This window comes from Diplotaxodon limnothrissa, linkage group LG18 (assembly GCF_057381915.1).
Source record: "Diplotaxodon limnothrissa isolate DT_005_m linkage group LG18, D_limnothrissa_male_GT1.1, whole genome shotgun sequence".
Lineage (NCBI taxonomy): Eukaryota > Metazoa > Chordata > Actinopteri > Cichliformes > Cichlidae > Diplotaxodon > Diplotaxodon limnothrissa.
The window spans coordinates 20868578-20890910 of NC_140613.1; the positions used below are offsets into that span (position 1 = coordinate 20868578).

The 22333-nt window shown below is 40.8% G+C and overlaps 2 protein-coding genes across 2 annotated transcripts; both read left to right on the top strand.

The window, feature by feature from the left end:
* Positions 1 to 424: 424 nt before the first annotated feature.
* LOC146613511 (putative G protein-coupled receptor 148) lies at positions 425 to 1387 on the top strand. Its single transcript, XM_085379019.1, has one exon. The coding sequence runs from the start codon at positions 425 to 427 to the stop codon at positions 1385 to 1387; it is 963 nt and encodes a 320-aa protein (XP_085235145.1).
* A 2197-nt stretch (positions 1388 to 3584) lies between these two features.
* klhl24a (kelch-like family member 24a) lies at positions 3585 to 21108 on the top strand. Its single transcript, XM_085377298.1, has 8 exons — positions 3585 to 3791; positions 5202 to 5321; positions 5415 to 6259; positions 7667 to 7851; positions 10465 to 10583; positions 15811 to 15999; positions 17547 to 17735; positions 17856 to 21108. The coding sequence occupies exons 2-8, from the start codon at positions 5247 to 5249 to the stop codon at positions 18054 to 18056; spliced, it is 1803 nt and encodes a 600-aa protein (XP_085233424.1). The 5' UTR covers positions 3585 to 3791; positions 5202 to 5246; the 3' UTR covers positions 18057 to 21108.
* The last annotated feature ends 1225 nt before the right edge of the window (positions 21109 to 22333 follow it).

Sequence of the window (22333 nt, forward strand, 5' to 3'; positions counted from 1 at the left end):
ATTAAAGTGTTAGACATTACTGTTTTTTTTGTTTGTTTTTGTTTTTCCAGCCTGCAGCCCAACAAGGTTATCACTGTATCAAACACACACAGAGATATTATTCATGTAGAGATCACATTTGCTCTTTGCTGCTTGTGTGAAAATTTGCAAGTTGCAGCTTTTACGCAAATGCATAAATATAGACTCGAACCATATTTGCATGTAGTTACAGTTGATTTATACAGTTTCTTACCTGCTCATCCAGTTCAAATTCGCTGGGTGGATTAGAGTGGAGGTGTATCCCACCTGTATTAAATGTAGTGCGCTGTGGACATTGATTTGTGGTGTTTTTCTTTCACAGGACTTGGCTGGAGAAAGTAGGGACTGTGATCATAAAAACACCCCTGTGTCGCCATCTGCACTTCCTCCGTGACTCACAGGTACAATGACATCACCGATACCAATTTCAAACATCACGCAGGAGTGGGTGGAGGTCCTGGAGAAATGGCACCTGGATTTGTTTTTGATCCCCACAATAGTCATCACTCTTGCCACCTTGCTGGCCAGCCCTGTTCTCCTGGTAAGCATTTTCCTATCCCGTGCCCTCCGCCAGGAGACGCGTTACCTGCTACTGGCCAACATCCTGGTGGCCGACCTGTTTTTGGTCCTCCTCAACTTGGCCACGTTGATTTGTAACGCCTTGAGAGCACCGATGCAATGGTTGGGTTGTGAGCTGGTCACAACTCTCACTGTCACCAGCTACTGCTGTGCCATTTACACGGTCACTCTCATGGTGGTCGACACCTATGCTGCTGTTCGCTGGCCTCTCCGTTACCGTGACATTATTCCACCTTCCCGTACCTACTGCATACTGGTGGGGGTGTGGGTGTTAGCAGCCATATACCCTTTCACAGTGATGATCAAGACGCAGGTAGCGAGTGGGAACTTCCATGAAAAGCTACCCGTGTGTCTGGTCCTCATCTCCCTTGGATTCATTCAAGCCAGGAACATGACTGGGATCTATATCTACTTCTTCGTAGCTGCACTCATGTGTTCACTGCTCATTTCTTACTGCTACATTCGCCTCTACATGATAACGAGGACACAGGGAATCTGGCATAACCGCTTCTCCAGGGCCAGGGTCACCCTGCTGGCCCACGGGGTTCTGCTCCTGCTCTACTTTGCCCCCGGCTTCCTTTTTACCATAGAGCTCGTTCTAATAGACAGGAAAGACATACCTCAGGATGTTCGCGTGTGGGTCTCCACAGTCAATATGTGTGTTTTTATGTTGCTGCCCAGGGTATTTGCTCCTTACCTGTATGGGATCAGGTACAGAGAGATCTCAGACACAGTAATGCTGCTGCTGCTGCACCAGCACAGGAGACTCAGCCAGGCCACAGCTGCGTAAAGACCTGCTGTGTTTTTGAACAACTTCTAAAGGGTCAGAGTTTTATCTACATGATCTGTAAAAATGCCAAGAATCAAACTGTCATAGAGAAACGCTGCATTTTATTTTATAGTTTAGTCTGTAGGAGTTAGATTTCACCGAATCCAGAACTTAGACTCTGTGTTCCAGCTACATTAATAATGCAATATCGCCAATGTTTTATTTGTATAAAGCACTTGGATTTCTTTCTACTTTCTCTGTTTGTGTCAGGGGTTGAGAACTGTGTTGCTGCTCTGTGGATCTCGGTCAGAAGATGCTGAACTTCCCTGCTTTCATATTTATGTAACACACGATCCCGGGCCTCGGTTTTATGACTAAAGTAATAAAGCACTAAACTGTATTAGTTTTTTTAAAGCCTTGTTTGTCTAAAGCTGGATATCTACAATGATCCGACATGGCGAGAAGGGTGATGGATAGTGGTGAGTCGAGCATCCTGGCAGCAGGCAGCCGTAACCAGTTCAGCAACTTAACAGCAGAGGGACACATTCGTCCCTTCGTCTTGTAAAGCACAACAGGATAGTAGATGTGTTCTTTCCTCATGGCCTGGATCCCTGCACTCTAAACAACCTCACACTGCCTTTCTACATAAGCCTCTGGACCACCTCTACCCCAAAGAACACTCTACTCTACTTAATCTTATTTGCCCATTTACATGGAACTGATTACACAGTGCTAAGTACAAATCTCTAATGACCTGATTTCCACAGAAATCATTGCCATTCAACGTGGTCTGATAAGACTACATTGCTTTTCATCCTGATGAACTCACACAAAAAGTCCCTGAGGGGAGGGGGAGGGGGTTACCCAAGCTATTGTATTGCTGCCTTATTTAAAGTGTTGAAAATAACTGGTTGACTTATAATTTGTCAAACATAATTGGCATGACACAACATAGAAACGGCAATCAGATTTGGACAAAGTCACTTTTATTTATACTCAACCAGATAAAATATCTCACTGAATTTAAGAATCTCGTTCTCACGAGAAAGCTGAGCAATAGGGTGTTAGAAATTACAACAAATTCAGCAATTCAATTAAAAATATTTGTACTAGAGAAAAGAGCTGGACTGATTTTAATGTAGAACACGGTACAATAACTTCGTCCTTCCTCAACTACATTTACACCAGCTGTGCCAAAATCACCACTAAATATATCCAGTGTCTCTTTAAAGCTTTCAGCCTCTAAATAATATATATATTATATTTGCAGGATACTGTGTGTATCAATATAAATAAGGTTACTATACATAAAAAACACATGACACCATCCAACAAGTGCTTCATCCTGTAGATGCTCCTGTTTATTTGTGGGGAATAACACCTATTTCTAGTCTTTTGACCATGGGAGGGAGACTTGTAAGTGTGAAAGGTACTGATGATAGTACTACTACACTATAGTGTAGAATACCGATATCACTGTATGCCTTTACAACCTTATCTTTTTTGATGTTTTTATTTGAATCTGTGTAAAGTATTTGCATATGTTTGGATAAAGTGTGCTTCAGGGGAACAGTAGCTCGCTTTTTGTGTAAATAGTAGGCACATGGTTCATATGGATTTGCACCAATGATAGCACACTTGGTTCTTCAAGGAAACCGGCTGGAAGCTCTGGGAAATATTTTGCAGCAGGCAAAAGGAAGTTGTGACATTCTTAATTCCGGCCAAGCTCCTCCTTCCTCACCTAAAAAAAAAAGTCTGTTATGCTGCTTTTCGTGTTTTTTCACGTGTTCATGTTGTTTATACGGTTTTTCTGCATGTCCTTTATGGGTATCACTGTGCATTATATAACTGTGTAAATCCGCTTTCATATAGGTGTGTTTTACATAGCAAACATTTATTTAATGACGTTAGCGTCCTACACACTCGCGCGCCCTCTACATGTCCGTATAAACAGCGCTTAAAAACTGCTGTTATTTTCCGTGTTTTTTTCGATCGCCATCACGTCTTGACAGCAACTTTTTTTCCTCGGTAAAAGTTTGTTTGCAAACACAGGGAGGCCACGTGGAGGACTCGAAGCATTTGGTAATTGTAGTTTTCTCCTTCTTCAACGCCCAATAACAAACAATAATCCGAACTACACAACCCATAATGCTCCGCGGCAGAGGGATGGCTATTTTTTTCCCTGGCAAATATATAAGGGTCTGTGTTTACAGTTAGCTAGTTAGAAAGTCTTTGTTTTTGTCATCGTCGCGATTCAACATGTCCCGGCTGGATATCAGCCTGCTTTATTTTTTATAACCATTCGACCATAACTACTCGAAAATACATAGTCAAACTTTTTTTAGGATACAGATTTACTGTTCTACAAATTTGTTTACCCACTGGAGAGAGAGGAGGAAGCTTCATCTGGAACTTTCTGCATAAGGTATTAATTTCTACATTTTACTAAGTAAACATTTGTGGTTGTTAACTTTAGACTTATTTCTATTGTTATTACTTGATTTATTTTTGCTTGAGTCTGTTGTGCTATATAGAGTAAAATAACAGCCCAACATAAAAAAAAAACAACAAAATTAAGTAGGTAACGGTGGGCACGAGGCAAGTTTCTTTTGTCTTACTAATCGAAGCACATAAAGTATTTTCTACCTGTTTAGCTATTTAACCACACACCTAAATATACAAGTAGATATATTTCTTACCGAGTTGAACCTTATTAATATTAAATTAACATAAAATAAACACATAATTCAGCATCTGTTACTATTTTAAATATCAAAAAACAAACTGAGTATTGTTGCAGCCATTTTTCTATGTAAATTTAGCTTAATTTCAGTACTAACAAACGATGTATGAGTGCATATTGTAAAAACTGTGGTGTTGTTGTTGTTGTTTTTTAATATCTGCATCGTATTATGCATCTTATTATGTATTGATCACAAAGGATATCTGCGTCAGATACCTCTGGCTAAACCTGTCCTTTAATCTGGATGACGAGGTGCTGCCGCAGCTGCCTGTGGGGAACAAGCTAACGCACGTGAATGGGTTGAGTTGTTAAAAATAGCCAGAGATAAATTACCTCACCGGAGCAAAAGCCAGGCATGCTCCCGGCTTTTAAAAATACAGCACGGCAATAGATTTAAAATAAAAATAAATCCTTTCTTGATCAGATATTCTCAAGAACTTTATGAACTTTATTTATACCTTGACCTAAAGATGCCGTCTACCTTTCAGTGTGTAACAAAACATAATTACTGGGACTCACTTGGTTGCTTTGTCTTTTCTTCTCAAAGAGGTTACTGCCAAAAATACTTTTAAAAAAGAAACTAGTATCCTTGACTTTGCACTTGTTCAAAGAAAAGCATCCCTGCCCCCAGGCCTTCAAACCTGACTGACGTGTAGACCGTTCCAACCGTTGCTCAGCCTCTTTCCCGCCTGTGTCTCTTTGTTTCCCATCTTCCGTGTCATGCACTCCGCGCTCCAGGGCACAACTGCTTCGCAGACAAGGTGCAATACTGATTTGCGTTCTGCTGACATTGACTTCCTTGGAAATTCTTTTCTTAAAGTGTGACGTAAGACTTTGTTTTTGCCCCACTGGCTTAAGAACTGTGCTTGTGAGGGACTTGCGTGATCTCCCCTACTTCCAAACACATGCTTTGTGGTTTTACTCTGTGAGGGCTTTGTTTGTTTGGTGACTGATCTCAGTTCATACTGTAGTAATCTAATTGGGCTTCTTGTTATATATTCACCACCCTTTTTCGAGTATCCCCTGCTGCGATTTCCTAAAGAATAACATGATAATAATAATATTTTTACATTACTTGCTCTCCATCCTCAGATATCTTTTAAAGTATAAAACAGACCTATATTGAAGGTGGCAGCCATGGTATTGATGCTGGGCAGGAGGTTGAACAGGGAGGACTCTGGGATCAGAGACTCGCCAGCTGTCAAACGCAAGGTGCAGTCAAAGAAAAGATACACAAATAACTAACATTTGTTCCCAAATCTTTTGTGGCATCTTATCAAACCACACGTCTTTTTGTCTCCCAAGGTGTTTGAGGTTGAATCTAAAAATATAGCCAACCAGGATGTTCTGGACTTCTGCTCCGGATCCTCACACTCAGAGGGCATTCTGCAGGTGTTCAATGAGTTTCGCGACTGCCGCCTTTTCACCGACGTGGTCATCAGTGTGCAGGGCCGTGAGTTTCCCTGCCACCGCGCTGTGCTATCTGCCTGCTCTTCCTACTTCAGAGCCATGTTCTGCAATGATCACCGCGAGAGCCGTGAGATGCTTGTTGAAATTAACGGCATCCTAGCCGAGGCGATGGACTCATTTCTCAACTACGTTTACACCGGCCGTGCCAAAATCACCACTGAAAATGTCCAGTTTCTCTTTGAAACCGCCAGCCTTTTCCAGATCACCACACTCCGTGATGCCTGCGCTAAGTTCCTAGAGGATCAGCTGGACCCGTGCAACTGTCTGGGCATCCAGCGCTTTGCAGAGGCGCATTCTCTGAAGCAGCTGGCCAGCCGCTGTCACAGTTACGCCTTGGCCAACTTCTCAGAGGTGGCTCTGCACGAGGAGTTCCTCGACCTGCGTAAAGAAGAGTTGGAAGAGTACATTAACAGTGATGAACTTTCTGTCTGTAAGGAAGAGTTTGTGTTTGAGGCAGTGATGCGCTGGGTGTACCACAGCGTGGAGGCCAGGAAGCCCATTCTGAAGGCTCTCCTCCACCATGTCCGCCTGCCCCTTCTGCACCCCAGCTACTTTGTTCAGACCGTGGAGGGAGACCAGCTCATCCAAACTGCCCCAGAGTGCTACCACCTTCTCCACGAGGCCAGGCGTTACCACGTGCTCGGAAATGAAATGATGTCACCCAGAACTTGTCCACGAAGGTAACTAAAATGTTGATTCCCAGGTATGAGGAAGGTGACTTGTGTGTGTGACAGTTGCATGAGTGATAAATGAACTGTCTTTTCTGCCAGCCTTTTTGAATTATGTTTCAAACAACGATGAAAGATGTCACCGTGATAGAAAACACATCTTTTTAAGCAGTTAGCCAATCTTTTATCCCACATTGCATAACTAGATTTTACGATATGCGCGTGAACTCAGTGCTCCTGCCCGTGTTGTTGTTGTGTGTGTTTCAGTGTGAAAAACACAGGGAGTGCTAGTGTGTTGAAAAGACAAGTGTGTCACTGAGTCAGCTGGGTTTTGTAGTCCTATTTTAAAATGGAAATGATAATGAGGGAGGCCGAGCATGTTCCTGTACAGACTTGATGTAAAGGAAAGAAAAAATTATGTGATGCAAGACATGGTAATCATGAAATGTTGAGTCTTGTTGTCGTATCACCAGTCTAACTCACCTCACCAGTGTGTTTGGGTTCTCTTTGTCCTCACCTGTTAACTTTGTACCTATTTACCAAGCAGCCCGTATGCCGTATGTGTTTACTTTTGTACACCTGCATGTTAAAGTCTCTGATAAAGGACAAAAGCAGGTGCTGACTAAAAAAGCAGGCCATATGGTAGACTGTACTGTCTCCTTTGTTGTTAGACCTGCCTAAAAAAAAAAGAGGGAGCAATTGTAGTTGTCGGTTATAAGGCGTTGTGTATTTCAAGTGTATTGTTAGTTGTTAGACGCATCTGGACTTCTCCTCCCCCGGGAAGCCTCCAGAAAGAAACTGATCACATCCACACAGCTTAGACACAAAGCTAAAGTGCTCCGGGGCCAGACTTTCTCTTAGTACTTGAACCAGCCCTGGAACTGTGCATTTTTCTGACAACGTGTAAACAAGCCATGAAAGAAACTGCAAATACGCCTACTTCTCAACACGGTACAGCCCAATATCTGACATATGAATGGTAGAATGGTAGAACAAGAAAAGAGGCTGTAGTTAATTAGCTCTCCCATAGGAAATGTAGTCATGTCCAGGGCATGTGTTGAACAGCCAAAGAGGAAAGCTTTGTGATCATGGAAATTCAGCTTAAGCTTAGCCTCGAGTGTGTTTTTGTTGTGCCTGAGATTGATGCATTCATTGTAAGCTGAACTTTGCCTTGAAGATAAATGAAGGTAAATCCTGTTGAAACCTTTTATGTCCCTGCCCTCCAGGTGTTGACATGTGTGTTTATATATATATTCATACCCTTTTAATTAGACACCATGTCTGCAATGTTCATTCCTCCTTGCTGGCCTTTTTATTTAAACTTCTTTTTTTGTTTGTTTTTATAATTTCTGCACTTTCATTTGTACTTAATCTGTAATTTCTATGGCTCTCCCCCTCCCTCTGCTCTTTATTTTAAAGGTCCACTGGGTACTCAGAGGTGATTGTGGTGGTGGGTGGCTGTGAGCGGGTAGGGGGCTTCAACCTGCCCTACAACGAATGCTACGATCCAGTCACAGGAGAATGGAAATCACTGGCAAAACTGCCCGAGTTCACCAAGTCAGAGTACGCCGTCTGCGCACTTCGCAACGACATCCTGGTGTCAGGTAAGATCCAGCCCACATGCTACACTTTATTTGCATGGCTTTATCGAAGCCTGAACACAGACAAATTTTAAATACCATCTATCCAAGTTTAAGTTACTGCTTTCTTGACCTTAAACTACTCAGGAACTAATTGTTGAATGTGTTGTTTTCTCTTTTTTATTACTTTTCAATGTATTATTTTTGCTAGTGGACATTTAGAATTCAGGTAAGTAATATTTTAGTGCTGGGTACACATCAGATACAGTCGGTTTGTGCTTGACTTGCCATCTAATCTCTCAGCGGAGAGGCAGGAAAGGCCACGGTGACTGTTTGCCCTGTGTTATTTTTAAGGCCTCAGCCCATTCGAGTTGAAGGAAAATATGAGCGCAACATCTGGAGGCACTCTGCAGGCTCAGTGCTATGAGACACCCTCACTGGCTGTTTCTGTCCTTCTTTCTCTTCCTACTGACCACTTCCCAAGGTCACCAAATTGACACTAACTCTCCAGGTTTCTCTGAATCTTCTTCATATAAGGATGAAAAAGTCTGTTTCCATAGTTTTTTCTGCAAGAAGCTTTACAGTAAATGTTAATCTGAGGTATAGCCTTCATGGGCGCTTGGCAAGACTGCTGCATTTTTCAAACTGCTGCCAAGTGTGTTGCAAGTCTCCTTTGGTGAAAATACATCCTACATTAAATAAGATGTTTTTCTCATTTATTTTAACTGGTGAGGTCAGAGTAAAGGTATTAACAAGAGCTCTGATGTGCCTGCTAGGCCTTCTCATGCTCAAACATGCTTTATATGAGCTGCACTGCAGTAATGGATAAAAACATTGCTAGAGAAGAGGGGGAAATATAGAAAGAAAGACACAGAGAGAGAAAAAAAGAAAGCTCTCCCCTTTAGCAAAGAGTGCAGTGCTGTCCCGCGCCAAGTCCTCACGTGTGTGCTATCACTCAGCCTCCAAACAGCATGAAAACGTCAACATAGCCCTCCCTCCCCCGTGCCTGTCCCACAGAAGTACATGCACAACACTGCTTTATAGCCTGTTGCGATCTTTATTGACATACTTTCTGTCTTTTGTGTGTGTTGATACATTAAATCCCTCCTCCTCAACTTTTATTTGTCTCAGTCACATTCCTGCACATACCACCATTCTGCCTGCCCTTTTTCATGCACTGTCGCAATACCTTCCAGGGCCTCCAGTATGTAGCACAGCTGCAGTTATTTCTGGTCTTAAATAGGATATGGGTATAGAAAGTGTCCCTGGCTTCTCCGTCCTTGGACTTGAACTCTGGCCAGTACTGACCTACTTAGGTCAATAACACTCCAATAAACCTCCTACTGTATTATCAGCTAGTGAGCAGCAACACATGTTCATGCCACATACATGTGGCATACATGGATTGTATCTCATTGTCACAAGTTGCTTTTTCATGACTGGTATTCTAAGACATACTCTAAGAAATGCTTATTGGTATTTCAAAGACATGCAAATGTCACACAAATCATGTCTGGGACCTCCCAAAGTCATGGATTCTTGTGCTTTAAAAACAGTGATTAGCAGTGGCCCTCCCCATCTGCACCGGGAAGACATTACCTACCGGCATTTTTAAAGAGGAAAGACCCTATTCCAAAGAAACACTGCTTTTATGACTAGCTTTTCAAATGTACATGTCTGTCTTTGAAGGGATAAAGTCTCCATCATTGCAAATCTTTCAACAGCAGGTCTTCAGGAGCAGCACACTGTCTGGATTTTTTTCTTCCTGCAGACTGATTGAGCTGATACATGCTGCAACTAGCTTCTTTGGCTTCTTCTTAAATGATTGAACATTAATTACAGACAGACCTGCAGAGGACCCCTTTCCACCTTTGTTCCACTTTATCGTTGCTCCACACAACCACTGATCTGTGTGCTGTACAAAGTAAACAACCTTCTGAGCACTGCTGACACGCGATACATAACAGGTTGTTGGATAAAAGCCAGCAACCTGTTTCCTAGACCTGCTTTTTTTCCAGAATTGATAACATTACCTTTTTCTCTTCCAACTTTACTGTTGACACATATATATATATATATATATATATATATATATATATATATATATATTTTGGTAGTTTATTAAATATTTAGGGGAGATTCTTTCTTTTTTCCTGCTGTCTATGTTTGGCAGCGGGGAGGCAAGAAGGGGCACAAGTTTGGGCTTGCTTGAAATGTGGCTGGGTCATGTCATTACATGGTCAAATGACGCCTTCTTCTCCACAATGTCACAGATGACAGATAGAGGATACGCTGCAGTAGTAGTAGATTGTTAGCAGACAAAGATCCTTTCATGCGTGTTTGCTTTGAAGGTAAATACAAACAAAAAATCTCTGGAACATAATTGCATGGGTATGTGTGCGTGTGTGTCAGAGTCAGATAAGACTTACAACACTGACCTAGTTAGGCGATAAGTTATTACTTAACACCCAAAGTGTGCTGCTCATCAAGAGTAGCGTTTTAAAGTTTTTATATAGGATCAACCACATTGTTAGACTAATAGTGAATAGAGTTATAAAATGTAGAGCACTCAAAGCTGAACTCAGAGCTGTCTTAACTGTATTCATGAGAGCTGTTTTCATTTTGTTGTTTTTTTAGGTGGTCGTATAAACAGCAGGGATGTGTGGATGTATAACTCCCAGCTCAACCTGTGGATCAGAGTGGCTTCTCTTAACAAAGGTCGCTGGAGGCACAAGATGGGTGTGCTACTGGGCAAGGTAAGGAGGGACATAATGCCTCTTGATGTCTGACTCGACTTAAGTTTCAGCATCAGGTTTTACCCAGTGACAGCACCACAGCAGCACCGCAAGTTAGTTCATGATAGAGTGTGACGTGTCTGCTACTTGCAATTTTTCATATCAATTTCCTTTTGTTTTTTAAATGTCTTGTAGAAATTGTGAACGCTCTCTTAATGACATTTTCGTAACTTTTTCTATAACAGGTGACAGAACAGCTGTTGTTGTTGTTTTTTTCCAGGATGTCGTATCTGTCTGTCTCCAACATTTCATAGCTATTGAATCTTGGCTACATAGGAACTAACCAGCAACTATGCTTCACAGGAAAAATGCGATGTGTGTTTACAGAAACTTGAGTAATGGGATCATCCGAGAAGAATGAAGAGAATGCGTAGCATCATCATTATCTTCCTTACTTCCTCACATAGTTTCTAAGATCAAGTCTTAGATAGGGGCTGACATTTACATGTCTACAAGAATCTGTGGAATCTTTTCCGCGGAAGTTTTCAATTGCTGTCGAATTTGCATATTCAACGTAGGTCTCATTCCACACTATTCCGGGTCAAGTGATAGTTTTAGAAATTCCTAAAGGCATTGTATACTTAGGGATGATTGACATTAAGCATCTGGCCTTAAACCTGATTCAGTCAATAATTCTAAGAAAAAATTACAATAATTGTTATTGCAGTTCCATTTGATTATAGCCTGATTTTTGCTGTCACACATCCATGTGTTGCCTGAGGGTTTGTAAACAGCTGTTGCCAACTTGTCTCACAAACCCTGATACGCAGGAGCCTATTCAACAGACAAAAGTTTGTTTTCGTTTTTAAAAGAACCACAAGCTACTGTTTAGAGCTGACCAAACAGTAGCTTCAGCTACTGAAAGTCTGTAGCTGATTCAGTCATTTCATATACTTTACACATGTTATTTTGAAGATGTTATAGACATTCATAATCAAAATGTCTTGAAATGTAAGATTTCTTTGTCTCAGAGAGGTTTTTCATAGCTAGCACAGCCTGGCCACATAGGAATATTTATAGAGAAAAGTGTAGCTTACAGTCAAGCAATCAGTGCTGCACAATGTGCTACAGCATAACGCTCCATTACATCGGTGTCAATCCAGCATGTGTACTTTGAAAGTTGAAGTTCAGTAAAGTTTGTGTGCATGTGATGACGTGTGATTGCAAAGATTTGAGCGCTGTAAAAAACAATGTGTCACTCGCTCAGTGTATTTACCGTTTCTTATTTCCTTGTTCCAAAGGATTTTTAATATATTTGAGATAAAGTACAAAAGAGCAAACACCTACATATTTAGGAATTTCTGGAATCTGTTCCATGGAGCTTTTTGACTACTTTAAAATGACGTGGTTCAGTCATATGTCTCATTTTAGTTTTGCGGCTATGGTTTTCCATCGAGGCTTGAAGGAAATAGTTAAGAAGTCGTAAGGGTGTTTGGCATTAGATATCTATCTTTAAACCTGATGAAGTCACACACACTAAGTCATCTGTTTTTGTTTTTTTTGGCGATAGGCTGCTTTCTGCTGTCACATATCTGTGTTAACTGAAGGTTTGGTGTCATCTCACAAATCTTCGTATACAATCCTGTTAATACCTTCCACGCTGAAAGTAACTCAACTGTCAAAAAATATTTTGAATGATCTTTTACAGATATTTTCTTTTTAGTACAGCTATACATAGATTCAAGAGCTCCAAATGAGTTTGTAAAGACGCATTGGGTCCATACTATAATCTTCATCACACAAATATACTGTACAGTCAAGTCTGTCTTCATTACAGACGGAACTTGATAAGTGCTTCTGCTTTAGAGCCGTTACCAGTCCATTAAACTTGTATGTCTCCAAATTTATTCAGTGTCTTTTATCAGCGTTGGCATGTTCTCCTGACAGCTGCACATTCCAAAATAGGAATTACCGCAGTGGACCCAGGAGTCGCACGCATGCCTTAGCTCTGTGCATTGTGTTCAAATTCAGACTTGTGTAGGCGGACTGTTTTCCACACAGAGAATTGATCACTAAGAGAATCGAAAAAGAATTGAACCTCTAGTTGGACGAAATTTCTGAACTGTAGACATTTGTTGTTGATGTCGTCTAAAGAAGGACAGTTGTTTTGGTTCATGCATGCACATAAGTTCATGTTCAGGCCAATACATCACTCATATGCACTTTAGTGACAAATGATTACTCACTATTACAAACATCAAGTTAATGGACACGACTACAAGTATTCTTGGAAAGCTTTGAAATAGCGCTGTATTTACTCTTTCACAGGGGATGTGACTCAGGGACTTCTTATCGTTGGTAGGTCTGTAGTGCAAACATCCTTTTCTTATTTTTGGGACGTTTCTTTGATCTACACTGGATTTTACACGACACTCAAAATATTTTGTTGCCTTGCCACAGCAAACCACATATGTGCATTTGGTGTACGTGCTGCTGTTCTACAACAGTGTGGTATTTAGTTGGTGGTCATGGTGTGGCTTTAAGAGTCAGTAATTAACTACAAAGTGAACCATGCACACATGTGTGGTGAAAACATGACTGATATTGGTACATTAAAGGAAACCACGGTTAATGGTAAGAGTCTGTAGCTGGCTGGGCACTCCCATGCAAAACCTGTTGAATGAAAAAAGATCAACTTTTATACCAAAGTACAAGTTTTGCAACTCAAAACTGGACAAAAAAATGTAAGCGTATCTAAAACCATAGACACACGAATTACTCTGTGATGTATTCTCTTTTATCCTCTGCTTGTCGATGGTCTGTCAAGTAATTATAGAAAAATGCTTCTTAAAGCTTTAAAAGTTTTTATCCTTTTGATCGCTTTAGTAGCCGTCCTCCTAACTGAAGGTAAATAAACGTCTGTCAGAGATAAGACCTCTATTTATCATTTTTCAAATTACCTGAATGTATATTTATAGTACTATTTATATTATCATTTTACCTCAGAATCGTTTAGCATGTAGATCTGGAAGGTTTTTCCAGTTTGTGCCTTTTTTGTTTTGGTCTCATTCCAGGTTCTTATCTGGCTTTTTATCTCTGAGACATTTTGCCCCTTGACAATGTATCTTTCTGTTTGTTGATTTCCTCAGAATTCAGTTCCCCTCCCCCTGAGTTTATACCCTCTCATTTCCTCATTCAGCTTGTAATTTCCCCTTTTGGTGAAAGAGCACTGATGTGGCAGTTGCAAGTTTAGAATAACAAAGTACAAGCGTCTATAATGCAGGACCAGGTATAATCCTACTACACTTAAAGTTGATAAATGAATGTAAGGTTTGCTGAAGTGTAAACATCTAGAGGATAGCTGATTATCACGGGGATGGCGGTATAAGATCACACAGACACACACGTGTACACTTCTCAGTGTCCTGCAGTCTGATACGTCCTGTTGGACTGGTCTAGTTTCCATAGATATAATCTAAAATAGGTCACCACTTGTTTTCCTGTCCCTGTTATGGTGGCACATGGTGACGGCTGTTCACATCTATTATATGTTTCACTCTCTCTCTGTCAGTCTCTCTCTCAGACACACTCACACTCTTTCGCTCTTTCTATTAATACGCTCGTGTTTTTGTCCCCCTGCTGCAGTTGTTCTGTGTTTCTCTTGCTTTAACTACATCTTACCTTAGCACATGTTAAGGAAGCTGTTAATCATTTAACCAGTGGCTCAGCACTTAAATATGGTCATAAAACTAGCATGCATGTTCAGTGAATTACAATTGTGTCTGCAGATTTATGGATTTTGTTTAGCTCAGCATATTTTTATGACAGCTGCATACTTTAGGTCAGTATTCATTGGCTGTCTGCACTGCCATTATGTCCTAGTATTGACAGACTTTCATCCAGTGCCCCACCCCCACTCCTTTCCACCACCTTCTTTAAACAATCTTGTGTCTGGATATCTTCAATGGCTCTTTAAAGCGCCAGCCCACCAGAATTACATAAGGAAGAACAAGATGCTTTACATTTGTTGTTGCTATTACTGTGGGCGCCTTAAAGGTGTGTATCTAGCTTTACATGTGACTGGATTGAAATTGTTGTTAATACAAATAGAAAGGAGGAAAAAAACAGCTCAACAAAACCAGTAGTTTAACAAAATCCTTTGTAAACAACTCCTTGCACTTGATTATATTTATCTCTCAGTAGCCTGTTTTCTTCTTTATCGCTCTTTGCTTCTCTCGCGTCTCTCACTTTTAGGAAAAAACAACCCACATTTACAGTTTATCAGCTGTATCAACATTAATTATTAAAAATAAACAAATTGCAGTTGGCGTGCATGCCCACGGTCTTATTCAGTGAGTTACAATGTGGCAGCTCAGTTATGTGATTCTGTCACTGAAAATACACGAATGCAGAGACAATACTACTCTGTAACCGCACGACTTATAAACAAGAATAGGGATTGTCAGTTTTTCAGTTGGAAAAACAATAGTGCTATTCAGCATTAGCTAGGCGTTTAATGCTAATAACCATGTGTCCCATCAGCTTCCGTCTTTTTGTTCCTCTTCTTTTCCTCCATCTTTCTTTGTTCCTGTCTCTCCTGTTTTCCTCTTTTTCTTGTCTGTACTTATTTATGTTTCCTATTTTGCAGAGAGGCAGGAACAGCCTGAAGGTTTTCTCTTGCATAACACCGCACTTGTAACCAGCAATGCTCCTCACTGTTTTCTTGACACGTGAGCCCTTTACAGAGGATGTTATTAGCATAACTGAAAAATACATCTGTGTCTTTCACAAAGTTGCTGTAGCATTTGTAGGGTCTGTCTCATGTCAACACAGTATCCCCAATTCTGTTGCTGTAGTTTGGAATATAGTTTATGCATAGTGATTGCCAGATTTGCTTCATCAGGCAGAATGAGAGTGTGGAAATTCAGGCTGTAACAAGTATGCTCTCAAGTTCAGACGTTCGTAGTTATGAAGATTTATGTTTAAAGGTTAACAGATGAACTGGGCTTTGCAGTAAGGAACTGATCATTGTGCCTATTCAGAAGAAGTACGTCAGCAACACTCTGCTCCTGATGAACTGGTTTTCTAAAGCTGACATAGAGGCTGTTGTTCATGTTCATAAAGTAGTGAATTTGAATGCAAACATCTTTTTGCTGTGAATAATTTTGTTTCTCTATGCTTGAAATTTCTCTTACTTTTAATTTTGGCCCCTCATCTGACCCTCATACATTTGTGTGTCTGTCCGCAGGTTTATGTTGTGGGTGGTTATGATGGACAGAGCCGCCTGAGCAGTGTGGAGTGTTATGACTCCTTCTCTAACCGCTGGACAGAAGTGGCTCCCATGAAAGAAGCGGTCAGCTCTCCAGCTGTGGCCAGCTGTGCTGGAAAGCTCTTTGTTATCGGAGGAGGGCCTGACGATGAAACCTGTTCAGACAAGGTGATAAATGGTTTTTCAGCACCCACACACTCAAGCACATAGTGCTCTTTTTTTTTCTTTTTCTTTTTTTGCCTGTCCCGTTTGGTTCTTTTGCCATCAGAATTGTTGTCTAAAGGCAAAGAAAGATGCCCAACGGATTTACTTTACCAAATGGACCATCCCAGCCTTGCTGTATTGGTCTATTTGATTCACCTTTGCTTTTATTGTTTATTTTATTTTCATTTGCTGAACATGGGACAGACTTGACTGGGGAAAAGAAAAGGGAGAAAGACAGAGGGAAAGAAAAAGAGCGGGTAAGAGGGACGGTGATAAAGGGCAAAAACCAACAAAACAAACAGACTAAGCTGCTCTCAGATAACTTGTTTTCATAATTACAGGTGTGCAATGGAAGTTTAAAATTCTGCTTTGTTTTGCTTTTTTTCAAGCTCCTTTACGTCACACAACATAAAACATAATATGTAAAGGCCTCATAGTTCTCGGTCGCTGCATGATTTGTATAAAGATCAGATTTCCCCTTTTTCCTGAATTGAGTTAAAGGGAAGGCTTAAATAACAGTCATTTCTTACCAAGTATTTTAGCTTTCGTAATGATGGTTTTGCATAGTAGTAACAGGTACATCCTGTTTATTCAGGTTGGTCCTGATTTACCTTGTTTCACTTTGTTAATTGTATCCAGGCTTTGTTCTCCATGGAATACATTAATTGTACTGTATTTCAGGTTTTATTTCATAGCATTTACTCATAGGAGTAAAGCTATAACAGCTTAACATGCTGACATATTCAGAAATGTTACAGTAGGAGAAAAATACAGTGGCACGTGATGACGGACCATTTTACCATGATAAACTTTCTGTGAAATGAATGCTAGGTAACAATAGCGATAACTTACTTAAGGATTAGGTCATTTGTCATCTGTCACGCTACCATGTAAAACAGATCGCCTCAGAATTTGGACTTAACAAGTACCTTGGAATAGTTTCAGTATGTTTTGAATGACAGGCCACATTGTTGGTAGTAAACAGGAAGACACTGGCTTTCTTAGGAATCCAAAGTTCCAACGAAGCAGTTTTTTTACGTCCGTGAAATAGCTGGCATATTTGTTTATGTCTATGCAGAGTAGAAAAAACACATTCATGTGCAGAGGGGCAGCCTGATAAGACTAAGAGCCCATGCTGACTCCAGATTTTTGATCTGCTCATCTCTTGGGTCTGCTAATAGGGTCATTTAGATTGGTCCCAAAGGTCCTAATCTGTCTCAGCGAGACTCTGTGCTCAATGGAAGTCCTTAGAGACCAAACTTTTGGGGGGAGGCTATTTTAAAGATAAGTGGGTGAGAGAATGTTTGGATTGTATGCAAAACCACACAGAGATGCACTTAATGTCAGCCCACAGAAGAGTCAGTAACCACCGAATGGGCTTTACATATTTTAGTTGTTACTGCTTTTGACAGCTGTTTTTCCACTGCATGGTATAGATTTTTCTAAGATAAAGAAAGATAAAGTTTCTTTCATCTTTGTAAAACACCACTATGTTCAAACGTATGTTACAGGTTCAGTGCTATGATCCAGAGACAGACTCCTGGTTGCTACGTGCCAGCATCCCCATTGCCAAGCGGTGTATCTCAGCAGTATCTCTCAACAATATGATCTATGTGTGCGGCGGTCTCACGAAGTCCATTTACTGCTACGACCCTGGAGAGGACTACTGGATGCATGTGGCTCAGACCTTCAACAAACAGGTTACTATCAAACACAGACGCTGAGTGCCCGAATCCACAAACTGACTTTAGCCATAAGAATATGAAGAGTTCTATACTTTGACGATGTACCCTTTAATTTCTGTCTTTCTTTAACTGTAGGAGAGCTGTGGCATGTCAGTGTGTAACGGAAAGATCTACATCCTCGGCGGCAGGGGGGAAAATGGCGAAGCCACAGACACCGTCCTGTGTTACGACCCAGCAACAGGCATCATGACGGGAGCATCCTCTATGCCTCGAGCCATCTCCTACCACGGCTGCGTAACCATCCATCGTTACAATGACAAATACTTCAAGTCATGACCAGGAACAGGATCGCACACACAGACACTCTCTCAACATGAGAGCAAACATTAAAGAACTCTCCAAGTACTCATACACGTACAAAGACAAAAACTAACCACACCCCGTTTTTTTTGTTTTTTTAATAAGAGGCACATTTAATAGTTCTAACCACAGCATCAGTGAGCTAATTTATTTCCTCACAGCATCATGTAGCAAGACTCGTTGCGGTGCTGTGAATCTTTTGTTGTCTTAATAGCCTTTCTGTGGAAATCCTTAGAAGCTGATAACACTAATGGCTTCTCTGCAACCAGAGATAAAGTGGAACCAGATCAGCATGAGAGATGTGCTTTGGTGAAAATCAGTCTTAAATTACACTGTAGATCTCTGAAAACAAAGCGAAACAAAAGCATGGTTGCTTTTTCATTTACCGAAGAGTTTCAATTGAAATATGAGCTTCGAGATTCATTCTTGACCTTGAGATGAGATTAAACTACAAGCTCACTTACTCACCTTTTCACATAGCGTTCTATGAATAGATTGACACGTGTTAAAATATTTGATTTTGAGGTGTGCTCAAAAAAGTCATTAAGTGAAAACAAAGGGTGGTGCTCCCAATTACATTATTGAGTTTTTGCTAGCACTCATTTATCATACCTACAGACCATCAATATAAAAAATGTAACTTCCCAGCACTCTGCTTTCATTCCTGTGCAAAGTATAACCTCAAGATTTAGGTCGCTGATGATTAATGAGAGTTCTGATGAGCAAAAAAACAACACTGAAAATATCCGCCGAGAGCCAACAGTTGTCTCTGGAGAAACAAAAATATATCCAAAAATACTGATCTGAGTGATCAGGTCAGATTACTCACCTCGCCCCCCTGCACTCATGCAGTTTGTCTCATACAGTAAAGTTATGCCAAGCTCTGGCAAAGAACATAATAACGAACTGTGCTCTGTTGTTGTTTTTTTTACCACTTCTCCAATACTGAAAATGACCTGATAGAAATGTGGTAAGCAGTCAGCCAGCTGCTCTCCCACAGTATCATCTGTCATAAATACGAAGCTCTTTCACTCCTCAACCCAGAGCCGAGTTAAGAGAAGAGGTAAAGAGCAGAAGCTGTGAAAACATTGGACTCTAGCCACTGTTGGCTCTTCCCTTGTGTTTCCTTTTTTTCCCATCTCATCACCACTCACCATTAAGTTCCACTTCCCATATGTGTGTTTCTCTTCCTGCGCTCCAGCTGTGTCATCACCTCACTTTTTACAGTCAGCCATGCTATTGCCTTCTAAGCTGTATTTTTTGCTCCTTTTTAATTATTATTATTTCACTCATTATTGCCTTTTTTTGGTAAGTTATATTTGCCCGTGCCTATTTTTTTATAATTGGATGTTTATTGTATGATAATAGTTATGTCGACGTTAGTCCATCGGTGTACTGGGCTTGTGGGGTGGTTTTGTAGATGTGAGAAGCCTTTTGTGGATCAAACTCATAGACTGCTCTGAATAAATGGTGTGCATGTCTGGTGTGTATGTGTGTGTGCGTGTGTGTGTATGTGCGTGCACATGTCTGTGTGTGTGTAAGGTTATTGTGTGACTTTTACTGCTTGGTCTGGATGCTTTGGGAGCCACGCAGGTTTATCACAGAGTTGTCGTGCAATGCTGCCACATCTCACCTGTACACTTACATGTAAAGATGTAACTCGGGGTAACCATAGATACCTCCAGGTGTGTATGCGCGTATGTGTGTTGAATGGTCAGCTAAGGTGGCGGGTGCAGCAGTGCTGGCCCTCACACAGTTGGCGGGTTTAAGAGTCTTGAATGATGAGGATTTTGGATGGTGTGGCTCTTGGTCAGTAAAAGTCACCTTTTAATACAATTGGTGTTGATAGATTGCTGTGAATATACAGTTAACTTTGTTTTCTTTGTTTAACCTATATTTAAATGTATCTTTGTATTCTTGTTTGCATAATATGTTCTCTTGAGAGCCCCGATTGTGCACTTTGACAGAATCCTGTTAAATGTAGAACTTTATGACAATGATTTCCTTTTTTACTGTATCAGTAAATGTTCTTTGCTTTCATGTGACGTATAGAAAAGAGATTGAAAAGGGCCTGTCAGCTCCTCCTGTTGACCACTGCCTCCTACGCTGAAAAAAACAGCAAATATTGCTGCAAAGGAAGCAGCGTCGTCATGACAATTTCAGTTGTCAAATTTTAGAGATTTGTGAATTTGGCACTCAGCACCATTACCTAACATCCTTTAAGAACAGCTCTGGTCATGCTTCACCTGTCAGGTATGATAACAAAAATATGTAGGGGGAAGTTGTTGTTTTTTTTTACATAAACATTCTTCACATTCCTCCAAATGGAGGTCAGGTTAAGGAGCAATACAGGTGGAAAAATGAAGCACCTCCTGATTCACCTGCTTGCAGAAGTCAGGAGGAGTGACGGGTTCAGTTGAGGGGCAGGAAAGCGGAAAGGCTGAAGCATGGGAGTGATAAAGTGAGAATCTGAGTGTGTGTGCGTCTGTGATTTCACTGAGTATTTACTCTTAAGTAGGGCACAAACTGTCATGTTGTGCTGATTTATTGATTTTCATTAATGTCTTTCATGTATTATTGACTTTTGATAAGAATATCCATCATTTTGTTTTTTTTGTGTGTGTACTGTTTTGGGTTTTTTTTTAATCTTTTGCTTGTTGTGGTGAGTTGTGGGATTGCGTGATGCTGAGAACATAAAAAGGACGTGCAGCAGATTACACCCCAAAAAACTGAGGGTTACAACTTGCTCACCAGAGTTAAATGTTAACACAGATAAGAGCCACATTTGAGATCCTGAAGTCAGTCTTGTTGGAAAAGCACCACCTGTGCCTTGCCTTGATATCAAGAGATGTAACCTCTTAAGTGCTGCCCTAGGTGCCTTAGCGAAAGATTAATGAGTGAGCAATTACATCAGATAATTGTGATATACACTGCTATTATTGTGTGCATGATGTGTGATACTTTAACAACACTTTTCTTGTGCTCTTCGTTTTAAAAAAAATCTTTCAATTTTTGTAAACTGCAGTATGTTGAAATGTAATGGTTGAGTTGTTTATGAGAAACATCAATAAAGTTTTTCTTAATGTATCAACGCTTTGCTCTCACTCATTGTTAACAAGTGAAAGTCTACAAGAAAACAACGATGCACCTGTTCAGATGCTCATTAATGCAAATTCCCGCTGTGATAGCCTCAGTGTCCTGCTCTTAGCTGACAGGAGTGGCACCTGGTGTGGTCTTCTGCTGCTGTAGCCCATCTACTTCCAGGTTGGGCGTGTTCATTCAGAGATGCTCTTCTGCACAGGTGTTGTTTTGACTTACTGTTACCTTCCCAGCATCTTCAAGCTTTATGGCCATTGCCCTCTGACATCAACAAGGCCTTTTTGCTCAGAGAGATGCCGCTCACTGGATATTTTTGTTTTTTGGAGCTTTCTCTGTAAGCACCAGAGATGGCTGTGTGGGAGAATCTCAGTAGATCAGCAGTTTCTGAACTACTTATTCCTTTCTTGAACTTCAGCGGATCATTCATGGCAAAACACAGTGACTTGCTGCCATGTTAGGCTGATTAGATATTTGTGTTACGTAATGAGCAGCTGAACAGGCGTACCTGAGAAAGTGGCCACTAAGTAAATTCTCACACATGTTCATTGTGGATCATTTTCATGCCAGCAATGGAGGTAAAACTCCTCCAAGAGAAGATGTCCTGGTATTTATGTTCCCTTCTCAAACAAAATGTAAAGTTTTCACTGAAATCAGAAGGCTGAAATGAAAAGCGATTCTTGTGGTCAGTGCGGCATGCAGTCAATGTGCCCCGAGAAGTTGTGTATTTTCTCAATCAAGCGATCGTGAGCACATCCGTTTTCACAACAGACTGGCCATAAAAAGAATGGAAACAAAGTGATTTATGTATTTCATCGAAACCACAACTATTGTCCCACAAATATCCATGAAGATGTCACAAAAGAAGAGATGCGCCATGTGGGTTTTGTTGCAAGTTGTAACAATCTGCTCCACAGAGCTGTGGACACTGTATTCACCAAGGGATGAGTCAATCATGCTGGTGAAGTTTTAATGAGTCATTGTGGTGAACAAGGGGACAGTGTTTAAAAGCAGCCGCACTTTTTAAAGTAGGATTGGGCAACCCATGCTTCATTATCAGGCCCTTTTTATTTAAGTCTCATGTGATTTATATTCTCCATATTATGCTTTGGTTTAATGAAAACCACAAAGAATCCTCTCAGAGATTGTTACCGTCT